Source organism: Eubalaena glacialis, chromosome 2 (assembly GCF_028564815.1).
Source record: "Eubalaena glacialis isolate mEubGla1 chromosome 2, mEubGla1.1.hap2.+ XY, whole genome shotgun sequence".
Taxonomy (NCBI): Eukaryota; Metazoa; Chordata; class Mammalia; order Artiodactyla; family Balaenidae; genus Eubalaena; species Eubalaena glacialis.
Genome location: NC_083717.1, coordinates 170,873,748 through 170,891,165, shown reverse-complemented (window position 1 = coordinate 170,891,165; position 17,418 = coordinate 170,873,748). Strand labels below are relative to the sequence as shown.

General features: G+C 45.3%; 1 protein-coding gene across 4 annotated transcripts in view; it reads right to left on the bottom strand.

Annotated features, from left to right (window-relative positions):
* NRXN3 (neurexin 3) overlaps positions 1 to 17,418 on the bottom strand; it is a 1,616,108-nt gene that overhangs the window by 1,574,837 nt on the left and 23,853 nt on the right. For all 4 annotated transcript variants that reach the window (XM_061182764.1, XM_061182765.1, XM_061182762.1 and 1 more), the window contains exon 2: positions 5,958 to 5,975. In XM_061182764.1, the coding sequence (XP_061038747.1) occupies positions 5,958 to 5,975 (18 nt within the window). The remainder of the gene's footprint in view (positions 1 to 5,957; positions 5,976 to 17,418) is intronic.

Genomic DNA, 17,418 nt, shown 5'->3' with positions numbered 1-17,418 from the left:
CAAGGCCACACAGCTCCTGGGGAAAGCAACAGAGCCAAAGGAAGGCAGAATGACAAAGCAGAGACCCCAGGATGCATTTAAATCTTGATACCTACCATACTTGCTTCTGGCCTTGGGCAAAGGATGCGATGTTTTGGAGACCAAGTTTCCTCATCTGTGAAGTGGTAGGGACGTGGCACATGGTGGATCCTTTATAAATATCGGTCCCCTTTCTGCCCTCTTACTGGGATTTCTTGGCCTCACTTGAGAGCAATGGTGGCCAGGATCTAAGTCTGAGGGACTCTTTACTGAATGCATAAAGATCAGGAAGGATGGGAGGGAGTGTGTGGCAAGGAGAAAACAGCAGGTGTGTTTAGAGGTGTCTACAGCTCAGCAGTGGGAGCATCCTCTGAACAGTTAGGGGGACCAAGACACAGGAAAAGAATGATTTCTTTTGTTTTTAGACCTCTCTGAGCCTACGTATCTTCATCTGTAAAATAGAAACACATGTGGAAAGGATCAAGCAAGATAAAATAATAGCTAACTTATACATTGCTTACTAGGTGCCAGGCACTGTTCTAAAGACTTGACATGCATGAGCTCATTTAATCTTCACAATAGCCCCATGAGGTAGGTACTTCTTGTCCCCATTTTACAGATGAGGTAAGTAAGGCCCACAAAGGAGAAGTAACCTGAACAGGCCGTACTGTGCTGGGATAGAGGCAGGATGTCAACCCAGGCATCTGGCTCCAAGCCTGTGCCCTAACCCAGAGGTGGCAAACTTTTTCTGTAAAGGGCCAGATGGTAAATCTTTTAGGCTTTGCAGGCCATAGTGTCTGTGTTGCAGCTGCTCCAAGCTGCCTTTGCAAAGCAGCCATAAATGATACAGAAATGAACAAGCGTGCCTGTGTTCCAATAAAACTTTGTGAACACTGAAATCTGAATTTCATAAAATTTTTGCATCACTAATTATTCTTCTTTTGATTGCTTTCAACTATTTAAAAAGTGAAAAATCAACCTTAGCTTGAAGGCCGTGTGAAAGCTGGCAGCTACCTTGCCTCACATATATAGGAAGTGCCTGAACAGAGATCTGCACAGACCAAGTGGTTGCTAAGCGTTCATTCCCTTCCCTTTCCTTAATCTCATTCTTCCTCTTAGCTCCTGTCAACCCAGAAAGTGGCTATTTCACTCTGTGCCCAGCAGAAGAGATGAGGAACAGGGCTTTAGCAAGGTGGAATGCACCTTCCTCAGTAAACACGGCCCTGTGGGCCCCAAAGAGACGGGGAATTTTAGGTCAGTGTGTCTCCAGCTTTAATGGGCAGACCCCTGGGGCTCTTGGTCTTTGCAGGTTCTGACTCCACAGGTCTGGGGTGATGCCTGAGATCCTGCCTTTCTAACGGGCTCCTGGGCGAGGCTGATGCTGCTAGTTCTGTGGGTCAGATCCCCTCTCCGAGCAGCAAGCTTCGAGAGCAAACCCTCCGTGTCCATAAACACAAGGCAGCGTGTCAGGCACTGCCTCCTGGCTTCGGGTGAAGAACGGTGTCCCTCAGGCTGGACGAGGGACTCCCTGGAGACATAGCAGGGCTCAGGACAAATCAGCAGGTCCCCTCTCCAAGGACAGCACTGAGATGACTTAAACTGGAGGAGGAAGACAACAAGGGGCAGAGATCAAGAGCAGGCAGAGGGAGGCTTGAGCAAAGGCTGTCAGCTGCTTCCGGCAACAGCGGACCAAGGCCCCCTCTGGGCCCCGGCAGACAGGAGCCCCTCCTCCCACGCCTGCCAGGGTTCCGGTGGACCGAAGCAAGAGGCCTACTTCCTCATCAGGCCTCTGAATAACTAGGGCACTTCCACAAGGTCACAGCTTTTCATTTAAATTCCAGCTCTAATCAGCAGGCAGAGCCTGAGAAATTATCCCTTCCGAGGAGAGAAGCTGTTATTGGAGCACCGTAAACAGCACCCCAGCCCACGGCTGGGGGGAGAGTCTCTGGGGGAGGGGTTGAGAGGGGTCTCACAAGCACAGGCCCCAGCCCTGTTCCCTGCCTCTGAGATCCTCCTCTACCCCATCCTCTTCCTCACCTCCAAAGAACTTCCTCTCCCTTTGGCAGAGAGTTCTAGAACACATCGGGGGTGGGGAGAGGACTGAGGGCAAACAGTTTGGCAGGGCTGGGACTGCCCACTCCTGCCCCACAGGCAGCCCAAGGACAGATCCTAATGGCCAGGAGCATGGCATAAGGAATCCCTTTAGGGCCACAAATGGGTTACATGGCCTTGGAGATGCCCCTCTCCTCCCTGGGCCTCCATTTCCTCCTCTGAAAAGTAAGAGAGTTACAATCCTTAGACAGGATACCCTTTGAGCTCCAACATGTCTCGGGACCCTACAGACCCACACTGCCCCTGGCGCTTGCGGCCACCCTTTCAGCTCAAGAAGTACTTCTGAGGTCCTGCTATGGTGCCATGCACTGTGCAGAGTTGGGAATGCAGACACAGATAAGATGTACCCCTGGCCCACAGCCCTGCCTTGGAAATGTCAGGGTTTTGAAGAAAAAGGCACAGGCTTTGGAGGCAGACCCATGTGCGATCCTGGTTTGTGCTAGCAGCTGGCGACCGTGAGCAGTTACTGAACCTCTCTGCGTCTCCTTTTCCTCTTTTGGAGTGAGGATGACAACACTTACCTGGAGGGGTTGATGTGAAGAGTTAAATAAGAGAATGCATGGGAGGCATCAGAGCTGAGGGTCTCTCACCTCCTTCAGGTCAGCACACCACAAATGCCTCTTGCCACTTTATTATCGTGAACCTCCTTCCCAAGGACTAGGAGGACGGGCTGTGGATTTTCCCACACAGAAGTCCATCGAAATACCGCTTGCCCCTTTTCTCCTACCAGGACACTCCTTCTGAGTCCCCAGCTCATCTCCTGGACCTTGGGAAAGGTGTTGCCTGCCAGGCGCCATCTCCAACGGCATTTTATAGTAGGGTTACTTCTAAGCAATCTCCTCAACATGTAAAATTAATCAATTAATCAACCGTCACTTTATAGGATTCCAGCGGCCCCTGGGTAAATAGTTACATTAGCTCATAAAATCCCCAATTTGTCTTCCTGAGCGGAAGGAAAAAATACATCAGAGAACCACTCAAGGCCTCCTGTTTCGGAGCCACAGCACCGCTGGCTCCAGATTGCCTGGCCAGGGGCTCGGAGAACGGGAGGCCGCCCGCTGACCTCAGCCAGGGCCGGGCAGCTCGGGCTGCCTTCTGTTACGGCCGGGGCCACAAGGGAAGCTTCTGGACCTGTGATTTGCTTCAGGTTCAGAACCCACAAAAAAAGCAAGAGTCAACGGGGTGACAAGATTGGCAATCAGCTCTTGACACCTCAAGGGCAGAATGGAGAGTGCAAGGTTCAGAATCAGGCTGGAATCCCCACTTGGTCCTGTTACTCAGCTGCTGGGTGACCTCAGCACAGCACTTAACCTCCTGACTTCAACTTCCTCAACAGAAAAATGGGGCTCAGGCAATGTACCTCAGAGGATTATTAAGAGAACAAAATGAGATAATGGCCATGAAACTGAGATAGTGTGGTGGTGTGCTAGTGATAGTTGCTATTTCTAAGGTAGGGTCACCCACTGACCTCCATCCCTTTGAAGAGATGGAGGGGACCCTATGGGTCCTTAGCGTTTCACCCCACCAGGACCAGTAGGGCGCCTCTGTGAGAATTAGGAAAAGGTGCCCCCAGGTTAGAGGGCTGCCCCTGGGTGCAGGCGTGGCAAAACACAGATTGGATTTTGGCCTCCATGCATTCCCTGAGCTGGCAGCCTCTATGCAGGACACAATATGCGCAAGTCTAAGTGGAGACCCTGGGTCATCTCTGCCGTGAACCAGGAAGAGAAGAGATTAAGCCAAGTGGCACTTTTACAAACAAAATTTCTGATGTTGGGCTTACTCCTTCACTTGAAGTATCCTAGAAATCATCAGCTTAGCAGAGAGACCTTCCTGGACCACCCTCTTTAAATTAGCAACTTCATTTTTACCTGCTTCATTTTTCTCCACAGCACTTATTACCCACCACCTGATACAATAGACATGTTAATACATACATACATATATAAGATGTATATATGTTTGTATATATGTGTGTATATTTATCTATATATAGATATATATGAAGATACATATATTTTTTTAGTTCCTTGTCTTCCCCTATCTATAATAAAAGATCCATGAGGACAGGGATGGTCTTCTGTTTTGTTCACTGTTTTATCCCTAGTACCTAGAACAGTGCCTGGTACATTGTAGGTTCTCGATAAATAAATATTTGCTGAGTGAGTGACTGAACTAAAATATTATTAAATAGAATACATTTAATGATATCTTCCTAGAAAATGCTGTCCTGTGCTTTGGTTCAAACATCAGTTATTTTCAAAGGTGCGGGGTAGGCAGAAGAAACAGAGGCAGGGAAACCCTGTGTATTTGGTAGGGATAACAGTATTATCCTTTTGTGTTGTGTAATATTCCATACAGATCAATGATCAGAAACCCTACTTAAGTCTGGCTGATTCTTTTACGTATTCAAAAGCGATAAAGGATAAATTCATTTGGAAAGGGTGCTACTAATAAAGAAAAAGTCACATTACCTCTGCGCAAAAATAAACAATAGTCCCATTAGGAAATACGAGATCTTCAAGTGAAGAAATTCTGGGATGGGACCCAGCATGTTCCAATGCAGTATGCATGGGCTTTGGAGTCTGAAAGCCCCAAGTTCAAATTCCAGTGCGCTGACAAGCCCTATGACCTTGGACAAACTGCTTAATCTGTCAGGCCCTAAATTTCCTTCACATTAAAATGTATATAACATCGACATGTACACACTGCTATATTTAAAATGGATAACCAACAAGGACCTACTGTACAGCACAGGGAACTCTGCTCAATGCTGTGTGGCAGCCTGGATGGGAGGGGAGTTTGGGGGAGAACGGATACATGTATATTTATGGCTGAGTCCCTTTGCTGTGCACCTGAAACTATCACAACATTGTCAATTGGCTATACTCCAATATAAAATAAAAAGTTTAAATAAATAAACAAAATGTACATAACAATACCTATCCTGTATTGATGCTATAAGAATTAAATGTTACAAAGACTAAATAAGAAAATATATGTGAAAATACCTAAGAAAGATGATACCCCCTTCTTATTTGGTAAGGTTACTCTTAACCCAAAGTTCTAGACAGTTTAGAATGGTTTCCAACCATTCTAAATCACCTGACACTTCTTATCTATAAATGGTTGTTCCTCTCATATGCATCTATGTGTGTGTGTGTGTACACATATATGTCTATACACACACATTGCTTACAGTTAGGACTCTGGATGAGTATCTATTCGTCCATTGACAAAAACCATTCCTCTTTCTTTTTCTTTTCTTTCTTTCTTTCTAACAGTGAACATTTATTAGTTATTATAAGCATTAAAAAAAAAATATGGCTAATTCCACTGTGGAAAAGTAAAGTCATTTCTTAGACTATAAAGAAAGAAACCTTCTTTTACCCACATCATATTTTCCATGTTAAGTATATCATATCTTCAACTTTCAACCACATGAAGCTATAGAAGATAAGTAGATTTATGAAGACAAGGCAAAAATGCTTATTAAATTGGAGAATACATATCTTAAGAAAATCTTTAAAAAATATTTTCAAAAATTGCGCAATTTCCACTTCCTTTATTCACCCAGAAATATTAATCAGAAGAAAGTAATTGTATAAGCATGGGAACCACATTCCTTTGGTTTTAATATGGTTCTTCAAAGCCAATACAAGTCCCTCAATTCAAGACATTTCTTATAAATCTAAATCAATGAAAATGCAATGCACTTAGATTTTTGTTCTGTTTAGAGTCCCTAGGAAAAGGTTTCCCTCAGAGTCAAACCATGCACAATCTGGCAGAGGGGAAATTTCCACAGCAGCTGTGCAAACACAAAGACTCACCTGGACCTTGACTGACATCTGTGGCAGCATTTTCAAAGGGAGGGAAAGGGAGAGGAGAGAAAGAGGGAGAAAAGGGAAGAAGAGTGTTAGCAGCACACACACACACAATACACTGTGTCCTTGCATGGCTACCAAGTTCATGCAAGACTCCAAATATGCTCAGACTCTGAGCACTTAGTTCTACCGTCACCCAAAAACCACCCATGCAAGCCGAGGGGCCAAGCTCCCTTTTCACTGTGCATGTAGCAAGAGAGGTGAGCTTCACATCTGTCCGGAAAGACATCATCCTGGAATCAGATAGGGCTCCAAAGAGCTAAGCAGACTGGAATCCTGCAAGAATATTGGTTAAAATATTCTGGTTGATTTCTGCAATCCAACACCCAAGCAAATCCTCCTCCCCTCCAGTTACAGAACGCTGGACATGAAGTCAAGCAAGGTTTCCCCACAGAGAGAAAAAATAATAATAAACCATTCCCTTGAGGAACAAAGGAAAAGGCATAAGAATTAAGAGCAAATTGCAGCGTTATTCACTTCATAAGACTGGAGGACACAAGATCACAAAACATTTATAATTCCCTCCCTCCCCAGTATTCCCAGTGACCATTCTTCATCACAGACAGCAGTGTGTGTGCATGAGATTGTGTGTGAGTAGATCATTTGCCACACAAATTGAAATTCTGCCTCTCCTAATTTTTCTCCTTGCATTTCACACCATCATTAATGACAGAAATTGCCATTTGAAATCTCTTCTGACAACTACAAATAAACATCCAGCCCTGGGAAGGTTGACATTTGAATTAAACCAATGAACTTTCAAAAAATGAAGAACGGTTCACTCCCATCATCTCCATGAATAAAATCTCCTCCTCCCACCCTCAAATGTAAAATAGAATTATGCTGGGGAAGCCCAACCAAGAGCAGCCCAAAGCATTGTTAAAATCCCTAGACCTGACCTGGTAGGATATACTACAGCTTAGGAGAAGGAACGGGGTTACTTCACGAAACCACTGGCCATCCAGGCCATCCTGGGTGACTCCCTTAGAATCACTGAATGGTGGGTCTGGGACATCCGTAGACATTATCTAGCTCAACTCTTTTTTGCTAAGATGGAGGATGAAAAAGGGTTGAGAGACTTGTCCAAGGTCACACAGCTAGTTCAGGGAAGGGATCCTAGAAAAGACCCTGGATCTCTTGAATCCCACCCAATTCAATGTTCATTCAACTGAAACCCAGGTCCCTCCAGGGCATATGGGACCGGAATTCAGTTTGCAAGCTCAAGTGAGCACCTGAAACCATGAGGAAGCGGTGAGAGCCTCCCAGTTACCCTATGTGCTTCTAATCTACAGCAATCAGATTTGCAGAGCTCCAGCGAGTTCCTTAGGGCTCTTGCCCCAACAAAATCCAGGCGCTGACCTAACCTGCAGCAACAGCCGGGAATTTCTCCAGCCCACACCCTGCATTCCCTGGAAGCTGTATTTGCTCAATGAGACTTACAGAGAGCTCTGAATCATTCCTCAGCCACACCCACTTCCAGGTTTTCTGGTGAGTTGTTAGATTTAGGGCTGAAGTAGCAGCAGGGAGGAAGAAAAGAGGCAAAATAGAAGAGGTGGGAAGGCAAAACATGCTGCGTAAATAACAAAGCAGAGCCATTAACCGTGACTGATGCACTGCCTAGAAGAGTGGTCATTAAAATACCCCTTCATTAAGCAGGGTATCAAACTATTTACACATGGTGGAGTTCAGTGGTGAAAGTGTCAACACTGTTGTTCATAGAAACGCACTCTTCGTGGGCACCAAGACCCAAGGGAGATAGGACACCTTGGAACCCCAAAGTTCTTCTGACACTAAGTTGCCCATTTGGGCACTGTAGTTACAATCCTAAATTATGGAGACAGATAGTCCAGGTTCAAATCCTGACCTCCTTGATGACCTTGAGTCAACCAGTGAACTGATTGTTTCCTTCAGCTGTAAGATGGGAAGATAACACAGCTCCCCTCCTGATAGTGTTATGATAATTAAATGAGATTAAATACTTGTAAATCACTTAACTCAGTACAAGGCAAACACTGCATAAACGTTAGCTGCGCTGATTGTTATCATTTTGAATTACCTCGGACAGAATTACCCAAATATGTTGACCAGATGGCTCCCTGGAAACACCAAGAGACCACAGGAAATTTTTTTTTAATTTATTTATTTTAATTTATTTATTTTTGGCTGCGTTGGGTCTTCGTTGCTGTGCGCAGGTTTTATCTAGTTGCGGCGAGCGGGGGCTACTCTTCCTTGCGGTGCGCAGGCTTCTCATTGCGGTGGCTTCTCTTGTTGTGGAGCACGGGCTCTAGGCGCGCGGGCTTCAGTAGTTGTGGCGCACGGGCTCTAGAGCGCAGGCTCAGTAGTTGTGGCGCAAGGGCTTAGTTGCTCCGCGGCATGTGGGATCTTCCCGAACCAGGGCTCAAACCCATGTCCCCTGCATTGGCAGGTGGATTCCTAACCACTGCGCCACCAGGGAAGCCTGACAACAGGAATTAAGTTGTATTTCGTTTGGTGATTTGGGTTCAACTTTTCTGCTTGTGAATGAAGACGTTGCTCCAGCCCTCCCCTCCTTCTGGGTCTCTTTCCTCCCTCCCACTCCTCAGTGAGAATTGGGGCAAAGGGGAGTTCAAAAGTTCTAGGTGAGCAGAAGTAGGGGGCAAAACAAATTCCATTCTTATTTCTTTTGTTTTCCCTCCTGAAGCCTTAATACAACCCAGTTCTAGTCCTGCATATAAAAAATACAGCATCTCTTCTCGCCAAAGAGGGGCAACAGGCCACCACGAAAAACCCTCTTTAGCTGAGGGGTCAGCGTCCAAGCTCAGTTCCTGACTGTGGCACCAAGCCAGAGGCAGTTCTGAGCGTTCACGTCCAACCTGAGGAAAAGAGACACAGTATCACCTGGCACCTGTTCCAAGAAGCAGTGAGTGACCTGAATCTCTGCACTCAATTCTGACCAACAGAATGAAATGGCAAGGCTGGGGTGTGGCAGTGGGAGAGCGGAATAGGGGGCGATCAGAACCTCAACAGTACCCATCTGCTATATTGTGTGTCCAGCATCGTTTCCCCCTTCTTTTTGTATCAAGTCCCAGTTGTCTTCTGGGGAATCTCCTTTCCCACCCTTAATCCCTGTGGTTTGGTAAAGATGACCCCCACCCTCACCCTGGCTCCAAGGGTACACATGTCCTGCAGGCCAGGTTATAGGGATTAACGCAGAGAAAGGGGGGTCCACAGCTGGATTACTGGCATTCAGGCTCTGGCCCTTCAGGCTGCATGGACTTTGTGCCAGTTACCTAAGTTTTCTGTGCTTCAGTTTCCTTATCTGTAAAATGGGTGTGTTAATAGTTCCTACCTCCTAGGGTGGTTAGGAGGAGCTCAGAACAGTGCCTAGCATCTAGAAAGCCCTCAGTCAATGTTAGCTGGTAATTTTATTACCTTCATATGTGGGAGGGCAAGGGTATTTTTTAAAAAAGCAACCTTTCTTGTGGTTACACAGCAAGGAAGTCTGACTTAGGATGCAGCTGGGGGTTTCTAACTCCATGCCTTGCTGCCTCCCCACTTCCAAGGTGGTCATCCCCAGAGCACCTCTGTCTGTCATTGCTGCTGGTACACAGCCTGGAGTCTGCGTATGAGGGAGCAACATTGGGCCCTAGGACGGATCAGAGGAGACATATATATATATATGTGTATGTGTGTATATCAATTTTTTGATAGATAAAAAGTGGGCGCAAATTGCCAAAGAAAAGGCAGTTGCCAACCAGATGAGATTGACCCAGGGGAGTTGGCATCCTCTCCCGTGCCAACACTTCCTCAGCTCCCTCCTGCTGTTTTATTTTCTCACACTGCTAGGCCTGTAGTTTTCCAGAGCACCACTGCATTTAAATCTATATTCTATTTTCTCGCCTAGAAAATAGGTCAGACCCAAGGCAGAGTTCACCAGGTGGGGTCCCAGAAGGTTTGGCTGGGCCTCGCCTCCAGGAGCCTGGCTGTGCAGCCTGCCCCATGCTCCCCAAAGCTCCTCCAGGGATGTGGGGTGGGTGTTTGGAGGTATAAAAGTAGCAAGTGGGGGAATCTTGGACTTCTGCCTCTTGAAATGATCTGGCCCAAATGAGAGGTGAGGTGGGAGGGCTCCCCGAGTTGAGGTATATTCTACAACAGCAGCAGATGGAGGGTCCTTTTTTTCCCCCACCTGGTTAGAAGAACCGCATCTCCCCAAATTGCAGGAAATTGTTTCCCGTGAACTTTAAAATAACCATGCTGGGCATACACACTTGTGGCTGAAATTATTGTTGAATACGCAGTAAGCGTCCGTGGGGCACTGAGTAGAGGTGGGACTGCCCTAATTTACTTCTTCCCTGGTTGTGATGCCAAAGAGAGTGGGTGAAGGGTGGCAGTGGCTTTCAAATCCTTCCTCTCTTGTGGCTTTCCCATCCCTGGTTTGAGCATGGCACTCCTAACAGAGGTGGCCCCAGCCTGGACCAGAACTCCTTTTCATCAGGATCCCACCTGCAACAATTTCTCAAGCACCTGCCATCCATCGAGGCCAGTGTGAGTGCCAGAGCTTGGAAGACAGGAGAGGGAAGGTGCCAGTTTATATGGGCCCGTCCTCAGCCCTCCTGTCAAACAGCAGAAGGAACTAACATGAATTGAGCAGGTCCTGCCTAGAGCCTGTGCATTTGCTATTCCCCTGCCTGCCTGAACAGTCTTTGTCTGACATATGTAAGACTGGTCCTCACTTTCTTCAGGTATCCATTCAAATGTTCCTTCTTAGAAGGATTTTTCTCTAACCACCTTCTCTAAAATAGGGACCCTCCTCTACCATTTACCTGGCTTTTCCTTTCTTTATGGCACTAATCACTATCTGACATTATAGGATGGGTCTGTTTTTATTGTTTAAATCCCCCTTGGAATATAAGCTTCATGAGAGCAGTATTGCCTGTTTCATTCACTGCTTGTATCCCCAGTGTTTAAGGAGGATCTGGCCTACAAGATGTGCTCAGCAATATGCAATGAATAGTGACTAGATCATCTCAATTGATACAACTCACTGAGATAGATGTTACTGGTGTCTCCATTTACACATGAGAAAATTGAGCCTCAGAGAAGTTAAGGTATGTGCCTATGGACAGAAAGGCAGAGCTGGGATTGGACTCTGGGTCTGTCTTAATGCCCTTACTCTATTAAGAACCCTGTTTTCTTCAGCGTTGGCCTCATTATCAGGTGAGTTGTCTCCATATGGTAACAAAGATGGAATCTGGCAGCTCTAGAGAAAAGAGAGCAGCCTATTTCCTGGTAATTCCAGTAAATTCCCTGGGAAGGCTCTCATTGGTTTGGCTTAGGTCACATGTCTGTTCCAGAGCCAATTACTGTGTCCATCATCACATACCAGAGGATGAATTTGGGGATAAAATGGGGAAATGCCTCTACGTCCTGGCACAAAGCAATACTAATCATAACAAAGCTCACATTTATTGAGGATTCTCTGTGTGCTGGGCACTGTCCTAAGTGCTTCATATACATCTTCTCATTTAATTCTCACCACAACCCTAACAGGTAGGAACATTATTCATCCCATTTTACAGATAACTAAATTAAGACCCAGTGAAGAGGCCCTGTCATTACTAATACCTCTTATACTCAGAGTAGCACATCAGATAAGGGTCAACCTATATTTCTGAATAAAAGAGTAAACCAGGAGAGGTACCATCTGACCCATCAAGCTATAAATTAGGGATAAGAATATTGGGCATCTCATAGGAGCGAGAAAAATGCATAGCCCAGGCAGGAGGCGGTCAAATGCAGTGTGACCGTAAGTCTGGACAACTGGAGCTCCTGCCTGGGCTGTACACTTTAGAGGAGCCTCCTCTGGCCCCTCTGCAGCCACTTCCCACCACATGAACTGAGCAGTCCACAGCGCCAGCCGGATTTTCCCACCCGGCACCAGCAACACCTGCCACTGACTCCGAGGACACTCAGATACTCAGGTGCTCTGAAGTCCAACTGCCCCAAATCCACGTGGGCCTCTTCCCTGCGTCCCTTCTCCCAAAAGCAGACCAACCACTGATGTGTGTACTCTTGTGTCAAGAAATGGCCAAGGGGAAGCTATTTGCAGGAGCTGTGGACTTCTACAAGCTGGGGCATCCACAAAAATGTGCACAAGGATACTTGTGGTGGTGGAATTGGAGAGAAAGGAGGCTGACCCCTGGCCTCCATGTGTATTCTTATCCCAGGCCCACAAACATCGGGCAGGTTTTCAACTCAGGATTACACCTGACTTAACATTAGGAGAAAAAAAATTAAAAAGGCAAAGACTGCATCTCCCCAACAGTCTATCCTTTCTTGCCCCTGAAGAAAATGAGCATAAGATTCTTCCCTTGACTTCAGGAACAAATATACAGAAACAGTATTTTTTTATTTTTAGTTGAGAGCTAAAGCAAACTTCCAGCAGCAAAGAGGCTGGGTTTCCTGCATTCTGGGGCTTTTTCTGGCTCTCAGTATCTGAGCTCTTCAAACACAGGAAGAGTTGTCTTTCCACAAAAGGCCAGGTGGTGTTAGCTTCATCCCCAACACAGAGCCCATTTATCCGCCTTTGTAGAAGACTGAGCCCTCCCAAGGCCTGGTGCTGTTTGCTTTTGTTCTTTGATGCTAATAACTCCAGATTGCAAGATGCAGCAGAGGGGTAGCTGCTGTGTCAGGTGCCAGCCTGCCTGGGAAGGCAGAGGCAGGGAGAGGAGCAGGATGAAAAACAGGAAGGAACAAGGATGGCACTCCTGTGGGCCAGGTCACCGCTGCGCCCGAACACTTTAGGGGCTACAACACACTTGTAGTGGCTGTGGCTTGAGGAGACTGAGCTTGACCGACACTTGGGAGAAGAGGGAATCTACTTGTTACAGATACAGTCGGAGATCAGCGCAGACAGTGGGCTTTGTTCTTCGTGATTTTTTTTTTAATTCCTTAGAGGTTCTGAGCACAGACCGGGGGGGGGCGGGGTGGGTAAAGCAATCTGGGCTTTTTAAATCCTGTCTTTGCTATTTGTTATTAAAAATATTTTTGTTCAGTTTCTTACTTTACCTTCCTCTTCAGCCGCGTGGGAATAATGGCAGTGGAGTTAATTCTGCTAGAAGCACCCATGCATCCCTAAAAGTCAATGTGCTGTGCAAAATCACATAGTAGAAACCACAGGGCTTACAAGGAAAACAGGATTGGGGCACAGTACCCCAAAATTTCATCAGTGACACATAATGAAAGATAGGAACCCGTTTTACACGCGTTAGTGGTTAAGGAATGCATAAATAATACAGTAAGTATAGCACTTGAAAAAGACCTGAAGTTGCTTGTGGAAGTGGGAAACTTGCAAGCTGCTTTGAAGTAATGAAAGAAGGGTCATCTGAAATTGGACAGGAAGTTATAACACCAGATGTTGATGGGTGTGGCTCATAACATGCCTGGTAACTGAAGTAGCTGGCACGTGTTCAGGTGTGTGCGTTTTGTGCATTCCTACACAGTTTGGTTCATCTGGCTGCAGTTTTCTGCCTTCACCTAGAGCTTCTCATGGGCAAAATCATGCATAATCAAAAGTGAAATTATTATGCTCAAGTTGTTCCCTAATATATCAATAGCATTGGAACAAATTTGCATTTTCAAAACAAGCATTATAGCAGAACTGACTGTACCTAATTGAAATGACTGCTATGAGGACCAAATGAGATGATTCATACAAAGTGCTTGGTACAACCCCAGGCACAGGGTAAATATTCAATAAACACTTACTGAAACTGTTATTATTAATGTTTCTTCTGGCTTGTTGATACCTCCCTTGTAAAGGGAAAGTACCCAGTTGAGCCTTCTATCCAGCTGCTTAAGCCTTGCAAACAAAAGGCATCTCTAGCTAACTGCTACTCCCCACCTTAGGCCATGAGGTTGGCACCTGCAGTAGGTCCCCACCTAACAAGACAAGGGTTTTAGAAAAGGCCTCACAGCAGATGGACACTGCTGGAGACAGGCTCCAAATGCCAACTTCTTAGGTAAAGAAATGGGTGTTGGCCTCCCCAAATGAGCATGACCCACAGGGAGAAAAGTACACACCTGCATCTCAGAGAACACCAGGAAATCAAAGGAGAAACTGACCCACATGAGAGGATGTCCCATCATCTGGTAAGATAGAGAGGAGTGCATCACAGGAGGGGAAAGAAATCAGTCAATCCTCATATTAGGAAAACAGCCTAGATGCAGACATTTTCAATCTCCCTGTCTCCTGCAGAGAGCACAGGGGTTAAGAGGCAGGAAGAGCTGAGTGAAAATCCTGGCTCTTCCACACACTACGTATATGAGCTCACGCATGTTAACTAACCTGAGCCTCAACTTCCCCACCTGTAAAATGGGGACAATCTACTTATCTTCCGTTCTGCAAGATGAAAAGAGTTCATGGGGACTGATGTTAGGGTTATAAGGAGCTAATGTATGCAAAAGCACTGAGAGGGTGTCTGGCACTGAGGGAGTCCTAATCGATGCTGGCGAATCATAATTATTACATTTCCTCACCTGAGCGATTTCCATGAGACAGAGTTTTTGCCCTCTTTCCAAGAATTCCTCGCTCTCCGGAAAGACTAACTCCTCGGGGCTTATGCCAATTGGAAGAACGATCTGGAAGAAGCAAGGGTTTCAGTGGAGGTGAGTTCTGCAAATTCTGCAATTCAGTACAGAGCCTTGGAAGAGGAGGCTTAGGTCTGCTCCTCTGTAGGGGGCGCTGTTGTAGAATGTGGAAAACAGCCCCACGCTTAGAATCAGAAGCCCTGGGGTTTTTGTTTTGTTTTCCTAAAATTTTTATTGTGGTAAAATACACATAACATAAAAGTTACCGTCTTAACCATTTTTAAGTGCACAGTTCAGTGGCGTAAAGTACAGTCATAATGTTGTGCAACCATCACCCATTTCCAGAACTCTTTTCATCTTGCAGAACTGAAAGTCTTGTACCTATTAAACAACAGCTATCTATATCTCCTACCCAAGTCCCTGGCAACCACCCTTCCACTTTCTGTCTTTAGAAATGTAACTACTCTAGGAACCTCATATGGGTGGAACCATAGAGTATTTGTCCTTTTGTCACCGGCTTATTTCACTTAGCACAGTGTCCTCAAGCTTCATCTATGTTGTGGCATGTGTCAGAATTTCTTTCCTTTTAAAGGCTGAATAAACTCCATTGTTTGTATACTGTAGTTCCCCCCTTATCCATGGGGACTACATTCAAGACCCACCAGGGGACGCTTGAAACCGCAAATAGCACTGGGCACTATATATACTATGTTTTTTCCTATACATATATACCTATGATAAAGTTTAATTTATAAATTATCCAGCTGCTTAAGCCTTGCAAACAAAAGGCATCTCTAGCTAACTGCTACTCCCCACCTTAGGCCATGAGGCTGGCACCTGCAGTAGGCCCCCACCTAACAAGACAAGGGTTTTAGAAAAGTCCTCATAGCAGACGGACACTGTAAGAGATTAACAATAATAACTAGTAATAAAATAGAACAATTATATTGTGATAAAGTTATCTGAATGTGATGTCTCTCTCTCTCCCCAAATCTTACTGTACTGTACTCACCCTTCTTGTGATGATGTGAGATGATGAGATGAAGTGAGGTGAATGATGTAAGCATTGTGATGTAGCATTTAGCTACTAATGACCCTCTGATGATAGGTCAGAAGAAAGATTATCTACTTTGGATGATCCTGGAGCACTGATGATGTCAATGGTTGGATGTCAGGATCAGATGATGTTGATGGGTGGGGATCCCGAGTGGGACAGAGCAGGATGGCACAAGATTTCATCATGCTACTCAGAAATGCACACAATTTAAAACTTATGAAATTGTTCATTTCCTGAATTTTCCATTTTTTTTGGACCATGGTTGACTGTGGGTAATTAAAACCATGGAAAACAAAACCGCAGATAAGAGGGGACTACTGTACACCACATTTTGCTTAGGGAAGCCCTGGTTTTGAGCCCTGACTTTCCAGCCTACTACCAGCTCTCTGACCTTGGGCAACTCACACAGCCTCTCTAAGCCTCAGCTTTCCCATCCATAACTAGCAAGAATAATGACTCCAATTACATGACCAGGTTGCAGTGAGGTTGAAATGAGACCGTAAATGTGGAAGCATTTTGTAAACAATAAAGTGCTGTCATTCCTGTGTTCACTCCAGAAATATTAATTGAGTGGCAATTCCTTACTGGCCCCTATGCTAGATCCTGGTATGAAAAACATTAAGCAGAGTCCCTATTCACAATGATATGACAACAGAAATTTTAAAAGAAGAGAAATACAGGGATCACAGTTCATTATAATCCCTGCTATTTACTGAAGGCCTCCTGTGTGTCAGGTACCTGTGGCAGTGTCGGATGTGTATGACCTCATTTAATCCTGATGTAGATACTGTTGTTATCCCCACTTAACACACAAGGAAACCAAGGCTCAGAGAAGTTAATATCCCCAAGTCCACTTAACTCATAAGTAGTAGCGATGATTCGAACTCAGATTTCTCTGAATATAAAGCCCTTTTCCTTCCCACAGTACCACCCATCCTTCCCTTATTATTTCTTCCTTCACTGGTCTAACCACCCAAATCTATCACCCTATGGAACATGGGGGCAAATTTCAAGAAATTGGTGTGGAAAACTGATGGAAACTGTTGAGTGTCCACAATATCTTCTGCTGGGCAGAATCTCCAGATCCATATTTCAGAGAAAGAATTATAAATTGGGGCAACATACCCAAAACTGAATTCCATAAAAATACAACACCTAGCAAGATGTGAATAGGAGTTCCTTGCCAAAAAAAAAAAAAAGGTGTGGTCAAATACATTTAGAAAACAGTGAGCTAAAGCAAGGTAATCAAGTATCTCTATGGCAAGACTTCAGAAAGCCACACCTACACTAAGGTACATTGTGAAGTCCAAGAGGGGATATAGTCTGCAGTTTTCCCAATGTTTTTGGAACATTGGACACTTTTTCCTCTGTAAAACACCTAGTAACATCTCACAGAACACAGTTTGATAAAGGCTGGCTTTGAGGCTCTCAGAACAGCTGGGAAGCCTTTCAATTTATCACAAGCCTTTATCCTCACCCTTTTAGTTCCCATAGTGAGACTTTGTATCTGTTTCAGTTTGAAATAGCTAACATTTATCGACCACTTAACTACATGCCAGATACGGACTCAGGTGCTAGAGACTCAAAATAACTGCCGGGGATGCAGTTATAGTAAATCTAATAACCAAGAGAGTGTATAAACATGATAGGGCAGCCATATACGGCCATCTAGTATCACACTTTGCATTAATGGGGGATTTGGGGTTGACAGAGACTGCTTCAAAGTCTTTTGCTGGAGAAACCTTGCAGTGGTCCCCAGAGGATAAACAGCAACAATTAAGT